An 11,197-nucleotide genomic window follows, 5' to 3' on the forward strand; every position below is an offset into this window, starting at 1 on the left:
AGAGAATTCCCATGCTCATACTCCACCAGAAAGAGCCAGAACAATGAATAAGCACAGTCTGACCCTGGTGACCACAGGAGAGAGCCACCGTGCAGCACGGGAGGGGCAGAAACCCCAGGGAGCGTGGAGCTCTGGATGGCCGTGTAGACAAGGGAGGACACACCTGCTTCGCTGTCCCACTGCCCCCTGGGGATCAACGTGCACCTGGAGGGACTTCTCCCTGTGGGGGAGAGTAAATAGGAGGCCCCAGAGGTCCCCATTGCTGCATTGACATCTGGACTCTTAGCTCCTGGTGCGTCCCCAGTCTTCACAGTCCCTGAGAACCCCTTAGGGAGCGTGCAAAGCCTGGACCACCCCAGAGAAGTAGCCCACGTGTGTCCCACCCTCTGTGGCCCAAGCTGCTCCTGTGCTGCCTCATTATGAAGCTGGAACCATTGTTTGGGGGGCTGGTCACTGCATCCTTTGATCCCTGCTGACCTGCCATGGTTATACCACAAACACCAGTGTGCCGTCCACCAGCAAAGCGGCTGCCCGGGAAACAGGCTGCCTCAGATGTACCTCATCTGCCCCATCCCAGGCGCCCCCTGTAGCCCAGCAACTCAGAACTGAGGCCCAGCATGTCACCATGTCCCCCACTGCTTCAGCCACCACAGAGCCCTGCGCCTGGGATTCTGAGTCCAACTCAGCAGAGCAGCCAGGTCCTGTTGACTCAGCCAATATGCTGCCCTGTCCAGCAGGAACCTGAAGTCCCAGCCTAGAGCAGCCCTGAACCCAGAGCCTCAGCCAACGTGTTACTCCTTAGGAATCTGATCTGTGGTCCAGTGGAACAACCACATTCCTAGCAACTGAGTTCACTCGGTGCCCCATCTTCTAGGGCTCCATATGCCATGCCAGAAATACAGCTGTACTTGAGCCAAGTCAATGACCCATCTTCTCCAGGGACTAGGGACCCTGCCCACTGATGCACTCACATGCTCAGCTTGCAGGAACCCAGACCTATGGCCAGGGGGAGCAATGGTGAACTCAGAGCCAAGGACCAACCTTAACCTCAAGGACCAAACCTGCCAGGGTGCTGTCTCCACCAAACCAAGGAAATACAAGCTTGGCTGAACCGTTCCGTCTTCCCCTCTGGACACAACAGCAGTGCCTCCCTGGGTCTGAACTGGGTCTACCTCCCTGGGTCTGCACTGGCTTTCTGAGGTCTGAGATCCTCAGGTTTCTCTCCGCCCTGGGGAACAGACCACTGTTCCAACACTCTACACCTCCTTCAGAACAAGCCATCAGTGGGCTTCATTATTCCTGGGTTCTTGCTGCTGACGCTCTTATCCTTGCACACCCTGGGCCACTAAGACGTCCATGATTTCAAAGTCTGGAGTCACCACTATGCAATATGCAGTCAGTGAGCAAGGTAGCACTGTATCCTGCTGGCTCCAGGACTCAGATTGCAATGGTGCCCATGTCCCAGAATCTGAGTCTCTGAAACACTCCTTCATCCCTAGAGTCGTGCCATTGTTGACCCATAATCTCCAGGATCAGTGTCACAGTTCTACCCTTGCTTTCTGGCCCCAAAGCTACTGGGGAGTGCCCCTAATCACAGTCCCTGCATTTGAGGGAATAAAGCTGAGCTCACATCACAGGTATCTCAGTACTTTAGCAAAATCTGACCATGTGACACCAAATCTGCAGTTTTCTCTGGCTCTCTGTGTCCTGGATCTTGGCTCCTCAGAGGCTGCTTTTCCGCTGTAAAAGATTTGACAGCAAGAGGGATCCCCTCAGCTCTATCTGTCCCATGTGGGGAATATGAGAACAAGAGGACCCCTCAAGTTTTGCCACTGAGAACCCCAACTACCAGCCCTGTCCAAACCACTGTCATCAAACTCCTGTGCCCTGGGGCACGAGGTATCCATAGTCATCACTGAGAACCATCCCAGCCAGAAAGGCTCATGGATAATACACTGTTGTACCTGCCCTGGTTCCAAGGCACCCTTCCCAACCAACATTCTAGGACTCAGGTGAAAATTTCCCTTTAAAAGTCACTAGGAATTTGGGGAAGAGTAACTGTTCCACCAGAGGCACAGACATCAATACAAGAATTGAAGAAATAGGAAAAAGCAGGAAAAATTTACACCACCAAAGGAGTATGTGAATTCTCTGACAACTGATCTCAAAGAAAAGGAAATTCATGAATTGCCTGAAAAGGAATTCAAAATACTGATTATTAGGAAACTAGTAAGCTGCACATGAACACAGGGAGGCAATTCACTGAGAGTGTAAAAAAGAGAAATTCAACAAAAATATAGCATAAAAGAGAAACTAAATTCATGGTGCTGAAAAATTTAATGAATGAAATAAAGTATAATAGCTTGAAAGCAGCGTATCTCAAGCAGTTGAACAGACAATACTGGAAGACAACCCAGTCAGATAAAAATATGAGACAAACAATGAAACAGAACAAAGACAAGTTGCAGACTTATGGGACACCACTGATTGAATACATTTTCATATTATGGTAGGTCCAGGTGAAAAAGGTACAGAAATATTATTTAATGAAATAGTTACGGAAACACCCTGTATCTTGGAAGAGATAAGGGCATCCAAATCCTCGTAGTTCAAAGGTCTTCAAACATGTTTAGCCCAACTAGTTCTGCAGCAAAGCACACTGAGAGCCAAGTGTGAAAGTCAAAGACAAAGAGCGAATTCTAAAAATAGCAAGAGAAAGTGTCAAGCGACCCAGAAGTGAATCCCCACAGGAGTACCCATGGATTGCTCAGCAAATCCTGTTGGTCAAGAGAGAATGCAGTGATCTACCCCGCGTGCTGCCAGCCCAGAATAGGATGCTCAGTGAAGCTGTCCTTCAGCAATGAAGGAAAATATCTTCGAAAGTTGAGGAAAATTATCACCACTCGACTTATTTCACAAGAAATGCTGAAGGGAATTTTTCAGCTGGACACAAAAGAATAGTCAGTACTACTGTGAAAACATAGAACAGCTGAATATTCCCAGTACAGGTAAATACAAAGTCTAATTCAAAATACCCCATTACTCCAACTGTGGTGTGTACATCTTTAGATCTCTAGTAAGAAGGTTTGAAGTCAAAATGAGCAAAAATAACTATAGCAACATTCAGTTGTGAAGGAATAGTATAGGATAGAAATATGTAAGTTGTGGCAAGACAAATATAAACTTGAGTAGGAAGGTAAAATCTAGGGTATCTGTATGTAACAAGTGGCAATCAGCTTAAAATCGTCTACTATGACCATAAGATCGTTTTTTTTTTTTTTTTAGATCATAAGATTCTTCATGTAAGCCCAATAGAAACCATCAAGCAAAAGCTATAGCAGATTCATCAACCAGAAAAAGAAAGGAATCAAGTCTCAACAGTTCAGAAAACACAAAGGCAGACAAGAGTGTAATCGAGTAAGAAAGGAACAAAGAAATGACCAGAAAACAATTTGCAAATGACAGGAGTCTGCTCTATTATCAATGATAACATTGAATAGAAATGAATGAATACTCTAATCAACAACATAGACTGGCGGAGGGGATTAAAACCATCAAGGTCCAACTACATGTGGCCTACAAAAGATCCATCGTAGCTCCAAGGACACACAGACACTGAAAACGAAGGAATAGAAGATGCTGTTCCATGTAAACAGTACCCAGAGGACAGCAAGGATGGCTTCCAGCCCAAAACTGTCAAGAGAGACAAAGAATATCAATATTAATTACAAGTATTAATAGACGCGAGGGTAGAAACAGGAGGCAGTACAATAAGAGGAGGAGGCTGTGACCACTGGCTTTCTGTAATAGAGCAGTCAGACCGAAAGTCAATGTGGAACACCTGGACTTGAACTGCAGGGTGGACTGCATGCAGTTGGCGGCCACATGCAGAGCATTCTGTCCAATGGCAGCAGATACTGCATTCTCCTCTAGCATGCGGGCAACGCTCTGCAGGATGGCCCGCATGTCATGTTGCAAGATGTGTCTGAACGAATTCAGGAGAACTAAAATCATACCTCGTGTCATTTCCAGTCACAGCAATGAACTGGAATTCCACTCTGCAGAATCAGTTCTGGAAAATTCACAAGCATGTGAAAATTAAACAATCTACTCTAGAAAAAGCAATGAATCCAAAAGAAATTAAAATGGGAAATAAAGAAAAAAAAAAAAAAAACCCTTGAGACAAATGACCAGGGAAACACAATATAACAAAACGTGTGGGATGAAGGAAAACTTGTTCCTAGAAGTTTGTAGCAATAAGTGTTGCATGGAAAAGAAGAAAGGTCCCCAAAAATTGCCTGACCATATGCCTCGAGGAACTGGAAATTTAAAAAAAGAAAAGATAATCCAAACTCCAAATTAACACAGGGGAGAAAATAATAAAGATCAGAGCAGAAAGGAATCGAATAGATGAGACAGAAAAACCATAGGAGAAAATCAATAGAACCAAGAGTTGGTCTTTGAGAAAACAAAATGCCCCTCACGAGACTAAGAAAAATACAGAGAAAAGTGAAACAGATACAAGCAGAAAAGAAGGCAGAGATACTACAAAGCACCTCGGAAGTAAAAGGGATCACAGCACTGGTGGGAAGAATTTCACTCTAGAGGAAGTGGAAAAAATGCTAGAAAAATGTAACCTACCAAGATAGAATCAGGAAGAAATGGAAAGTTTGAACAGTCCTATTTTAAAAAAAGGAAGAAAAGGAAATAGAAGCGGTCATGAAAAATCTTTCAACAAAGAAAAGAAACAGAATAGAAACATGAATAAACAGTAGAGGAGGTGAAATATTTGTACATGAAAAGTATAAAAGATTGATGAAAGAAAGTGACAAGAATACAAATAAATGGAAATATATCCTATGTTCATGGATCAGAAGAATGAATACTGTAAAAAATGTCCATATTAAATAAAGCAATATAAAGATTCAATTAAATATCTATTAAATTACCAATGCCATTATTCACAGAAATACAAAAAAAATTAAAACGTGTTGAACCACACATAAAAAATTACTGAGAATGAAAAAGGAGTTGGAGTCATCACACTGATTAAAACTATACTGTAAGCAGAGCACACAATGAACCTGCCATCTAAAGTCTAGAAAATATATTTACAAACCATATGTCCAATAAGGAACAACATCCAAAATTTATAAAGAACACTTAAAGCCTAATAACACAAAACAAACAACATTTAAATATGTGCAAAGGACCCACATCTGAAATCTAAAAATGACCGACTTGTATAGGAAAAGTTGTTCAAGATCGCTAATCACCAGGGAAATGCAAGTTAAAAGCTCTATGAGACATTACCTCCCAGAGGTGAGGGTGCTGCCTGTCATCGAAAGGAGAAGAGATAACAGAAGCTGTCAAGAACGGGGAGGAAATAGAAGCACTTGTACACCATGCACGGGAGTGTAGATTGGTGTGGCCATTTTGGAAAAGATAAGAGAGTTCTCAAAAGAATTGAAATTAGAGCTACCATATGACCCAGCAGCCTCTTCTGGAGACATACTCAGAGCAGGTAAAATCACCACCTTGTAAAGTTACCTGTGCTTCCATGTTCAATGAGGCGTTATTCACCATGGTCAAGAGATGCAAAGAAGCTAGGTGTTTATCAATGGACAAGAGATGAAGAAATTGTGGTGTTCGTCTACAGTGGACCACTACTCACCCTTGAAAAAGGTAATCCTGCCATTTGCCACATTGCAGACCAGGAGCACGTTATGCTAAAGCAGACGCAGAAAGAAAAATATATCATAATCTCACTTGAATGTGGAAACTTGAAAAAACAGGTAACATAGAGAGAAATAAGAAAAGAGTGGGAAGTAGGGGAGTCTTAGGGAATGGGAAGTAAGGGAGGGAATGCAAGTTAAAGGATGTAGGTTAGCAGACACATAGAGCGAACAAGTCTAGAAATACATGAGGATTATAGTTAATAAAATTGTACTCTATTAGGGATTTTTGATAAGTCCCTTGCTTCAAAAGAAATGGGTAAAAATGTGAGATAAAAAATATGCTGATTTGCTTCACTGTAATAATTATTTTAATCTACCTTATTCCATAACATCTGCTGTGAACCTTAAATAGGTAGAGTAATTTATTTGGCTAATATAAAGAAATAAAATTGGTGAACAAAACGAGAGGAGGTGTGGCTCCCTGGGTGTTGGTCATTTCTGGACCTATAATTACCCATCAGCACCTCTGTTCTCAGAAACACAACCACCAGTTAGGGTTTTATCCACCAGGATTCTAGTCCCGGAAATTGGCTATTAATCTGGGTTTCAGCTGGATGTGGTGGCACATGCCTCTCATTGCAGTGACTCGGGAGGCTGAAGCAGGAGGGCTGTGAGTTCAAAGCCAGCCTCAGCCACTTTGTGAGGCCCCAAAAAGGTTAATGAGACCCTGTCTCAAAATAAAACATAAAAAGGGCTGGGGATTTGGCTCAGGGGTAAAATGCCTCTGAAGTAAATCCTTAGTACCAAAAATAAAAACAAAAGCAGAACCCTAAAGAGTGTTTAGTGCTGGTGACACTGTGTCAGACATGGTGGCATCTGAGCACAATGACTCCAGGAAATAAGGAAGCCCGGTTCACACATTCCTCTACGTAGCTAGAAGAGGTCAAAGATCCAGCACATATTCTCACTGCCTTCCTCCTCTTAGGGACCATCATCCCTGCCCACTCTTACTCTTACTGAGATCACGATGCTACTTTCTTTATCACCCTCCTGAGGGCTTCTTTGATCTCCTTGTTCCTCGGACTGTAGAGCAGAGGGTTCAACATGGGGATGAGGATGACATAGAAGATGGACAGCACCTTGTCCTGCTCTGTGGTGTGGCTGGAGCCGAGATGGGTGCAGACAGAGAGGGCTGTGCCGTAGAAGAGCGTCACCGTTGCCAGGTGGGAGGTACAGGTGTTGAGGGCCTTGGCACAGCCTTGGAGTGAGGAGATTTCCAGGACGGAGGTGGCAACGAAGCCATAGGACAACAGGATGAGAAGGAAAGAGCCAAACCCAACAAAAGCAGCTGCCAGAAAGAGAATCAGTTGGCTAACAAAAGGATCAGAGCAAGACAAGGTCATAATCTGAGGTATGTCACAGAAGAAATGTCGAATAATATTTGGCCCACAGTAGTAGAGGTGAAAGCAAAGGGAAGTTTGGACTAAGCTGCTGAGGAAACCACTGCCACAGACCCCAGCCACCATCCTCTGACAGAGGCCTGGGGCCATGATGGCTGAGTACTGCAAAGGGCTACCAATGGGACATATCTGTCATAGGCCATGGTGGCCAAGAGACAGCACTCAGCCATAGCCATCCAGGCCACCACAAGGTACTGAGTGGCACAGGCCATGAGGGAAATTGTTTTTTCATCTTTTAAGAAGTCTGCGAGCATCCTCGGGACAATGGAGGAAGAATAGCAGACGTCTCTGAATGACAGGAAACTGAGAAAAAAATACATGGGTGTTTGCAGGTGGAAGTCCAACCTGATGAGGATGATAAGACCCAGGTTCCAGGTCAGAGTCACAAGGTAGATCCCCAGGAAGACTGAGAAGAGGATGAGCTGCAGTTCCTTGTCATCTGAGAGCCCCAGGAGGACAAACATGGCCACGGAGGTGTGGTTTCCATCCTCTTCCATGTACCTGCTGGGTGTCATCTGCTGAGAAAAAGGTGACAGAAGGAAATGGTTGGACTCCAAAACAGAACAAGGAAGACTCCATTCTTTTCAAGTAATGAAGCTAAACAAATATATGAATTTGAGTCACGAAAATTGAGCATTTCTGAATTTGTAAAGCCTGGAGAAATGTAAGGATAATGTAGGAGATGATGAGAAGTCAGACACCGTGAGGCAGCTAATAATGGATGTGAGAGAACCTGTGTCATTCTAGAAGTCTCCTGAGGAGGTAGGCGAGACAAGGTGGAAAGAACCATTGTGCTCTCCTCCCTGCAGGGAGTTATTTTGACATAAACTGTCTAAAACAATAAATCTTGAATTTCTTGATACTTAGAAAACATCCTTTGGATCTCTGGACTCTGTACCCAGCAAGGTACAACCACTCACACCTTTGCATGCAGGGGTTTTGGATTCTCGATACCCAGAAGCTCACTCTGGTTTCTAGGTTCATAACTCAACCTATGAGGGAGCAGCACTGAACTCATGTAAGGGTAGTGACCTTAGGAGAGGGCTCAGGATTAGGAAACTGAGGCAGCATTTCAAGAAAATCTTTGCCCTTTTTAACATAGGAGCCAGTCTAGGAAAGGTGAAGCACCAGGTCTCCAAGCCAAGTGGTAACTAAATCAAAGAATACTTTTGCAGGGGACACTGTAAGCTCTCTTCCAAATGCTATGGGTACCAGGCTGACTAGAGAGTAGAAACTCCCAAGCCAAACACAATCAAGTTAGGCTCAAGTTAGGAAGAAAACTCACAGGAATCCTTGAAAAGAGAAAATAGCTGTCAAACAGTCTGAGTGGGTGTCTGAGGGTACAAGAAGAAACTTTGGGCATTTACCTTAAGAACGTCTGTGAAATGTCTGTAACGAATTACCTCTATGAGCTACAACTATTTTTCATAATCTGCCATTGAAAATGTCTTCCTTCTCTCCATTCATTTTCCAGTGTCCTAGTTCCAACAGTGTATAAAAATAGAAAAACTCCAAGGAAATATAAGGCTATGCCCAGAGAAGTAAGAGCAATGTGTATTCCCAGAATTAGTTCAGTTATTGTTTCCTGAAATACCATTTTGAGGCGTGTTCAGGAAAATGAGGTGATTAACTGGAAAAGAAGGTCAAGGTGCTTGTCCTTGATGTGGAAGGGGTAATGGTAGGAGATGGCCAATGCATTCACCACCCAGACTTAGGGCTGATTTGGTCCCTAATGAGACTAAGTGGAGAGAGAACCTTGTGGAAAAGTGCAGAAAATTCTCTTCATTGTCTTTTTCATCATCATCGTCACCAGCAGTTGTGAAGATAAAGTGACCCACTGGATAGCTCGAACACATTCTCATCTTTCCCATCTGCTCATGAAGATGTGCACGACTTTCCCTCTTTCCCACCGTTCAATATGCAAACTTAGGCCCTGTGTTCTGTTTGCTAAACGCAGTACTCACATTCAAAAAATTGCCTCTATGCTTCTACTACGTGTCTGTCTCTTGACTCCCAATCAGTTCTTTGCTGGGTCTTGCTGTGTTCTCCTTAGTATTGACATACCCATTATTTATATTTCTCTTCTGTGTTCTGTTTAATTTTAGTTCTCTACTCCAAAAGATTCATTATAACATAAGTTAATTGCCTATTTAACTCATACTGAGTTGTAAATTTCAATCATAATATTTTGTTTTCTCTATGAAGAGTTCCATTCTATTCTTTTCCAAAATATTCAGTTCCAATCATCTCATGTTCTTTTATCATGCTGTTAAAGGCATCATTTATTGAAACATATTAAAACACTTTAAATTATTATTTAAGGATTTGAAAATTATCCAACAACTTAAACATGTTACATAATTTAAAGTAGGACCTAATAATTTAATTGTATAATTTTATTAGTCTGATTCTATCTTAATGTTATGGCTGATTCTAATTCAAGGTGCCCTACTTACTTGTGGGTTGAATGAATTTGGATCAGAAGTTCATGTTCTTATGAACTTTATCTTCAGGACTCATTGGGGCTTCAGTTTCTTCAATACGTGTTCCTCCAGAAATGGCTTATATTAATTCTCTCAAGTATCTGGGGGGAAATATCAATCTAGACATTTTTTAAAAAGAAATTGTGCTTGTGGTCTTTCAGGGCCACAACAGTGATAAGATGTGGTCTCTATATCTAAATAAGTAGGTGGCTGAGGTTCAGGATTATCAAGGGGACTTTCTTTTTAAACTTCTTATCTATTTCCCAGTCTAAATCTGAGGGCATTGTCGTATCTCAAATTTTGTGGTGCAGGTTCTTCTCTGGAGATGATCATCTTTAGGGAGTCTCTGCTTTAGTGTCCTGGGGTCGTCTGGCATCCAACCCCACAGACTAGATTCCTTGGCTGCTCATACACATGCCTATGAAAACCCAGGCCTTAGGCCACTAGGGTTTAGTAGATTCTCCTGGGAGAACGTCCACCCCAGTCTACTGACCTCTGAGGTCTGTGCTTTCTTATCTAAGTCCAGGAATTATTTGCTTTCTCACTGACTGAACTGTGAAAAAGGCATATTAGATTTATGGATTTTGTGAATGTATAATCCATCATAGTCCCAGAAACATGCATTAAGCAATATTTTTGCAATTTTTTGTTTTAAATTTTCAGCATAAAATTGGCCAGTTTTTCTAAAACACTACAAGGTCTTTGATTTGCTTGTTTATGTTTTCTGTCTGCCTTTGGGAACAGGGTCAACCCTTGCTCCCCCCCTTGGACGTTAGAACTCTAGGTTCTCTGGGCAGTGCACCCCAGGTCTTGCAAGAGTGGCCCTTAGTTTTTCCAGCCTTTGGTCACAGAAAATTACACCATCGCCCTCCCTGATTCAGAGGCCTTTGGATTAGAAGCCAAGCTGCCAGTGTGACTGATTCAGCAGCCTGTGGGTGGTGTACAGTGGGACTTCTCAGCCTGCAGTCACGTGAGCCAATTCTAGTGAATTCCATCCACATATGTCGCTTTTACTGATACCCCATAGGTTCTGCCTCTCTGGAGAACCCTGACTAATACATCCATCAGTGTGGACAGAAACCATTCCTAGCAGCTAGAACTCTGAATCCTGTACTTGCCTTATCTTGACAGTGAGAACTTCATTAAAATTTTCACAATAGGTGCTTCCTGAGCTCTCACACTCTTCCTTATCCTGACTCTTAGTATAGACAAGAAGGATTCAGTCGATAGTATCAGATAGTTTCCTTTACGTGGGCCTTGGGCATTTGGAACCTACTCCCTTAGCAGGACAGTCATTCCAGGTGGCCACCTTGGAGTAAGTAAGCTGGCTTGTGCTACCTTCAGGGCCCTGGAGGCCTTGCGGAAATGGCTGGCAAGTGGACCCGTGTGGCTAGGTGTGGCTCATGGAAATGAGACCTTCCTGTTTTCATCTTCCTTCAACACAGTATTTCTGTGCTTCCTGTAAAAATTTTGGTAATTATATTAAAGACTTAATATCAACAATCCCTGTTGGAATTTAGGAATAAAATAAAGGGGTTAAAAAAAGCAGGCTGCAACCTGGAACATAATTTCTGAC

General features: G+C 43.0%; 1 protein-coding gene across 1 annotated transcript; it reads right to left on the bottom strand.

Moving 5' to 3' along the window:
• Positions 1–6,700: 6,700 nt before the first annotated feature.
• On the bottom strand, positions 6,701–7,653 carry LOC124958216 (olfactory receptor 5A1-like). Its single transcript, XM_047516045.1, is given in 2 exon segments — positions 6,701–7,260; positions 7,263–7,653. Coding segments are annotated over 2 exon segments (951 nt in total).
• Between the last annotated feature and the right edge of the window lie 3,544 nt (positions 7,654–11,197).

The sequence above is a fragment of the Sciurus carolinensis genome, chromosome 11 (assembly GCF_902686445.1).
Source record: "Sciurus carolinensis chromosome 11, mSciCar1.2, whole genome shotgun sequence".
Classification (NCBI taxonomy): Eukaryota; Metazoa; Chordata; class Mammalia; order Rodentia; family Sciuridae; genus Sciurus; species Sciurus carolinensis.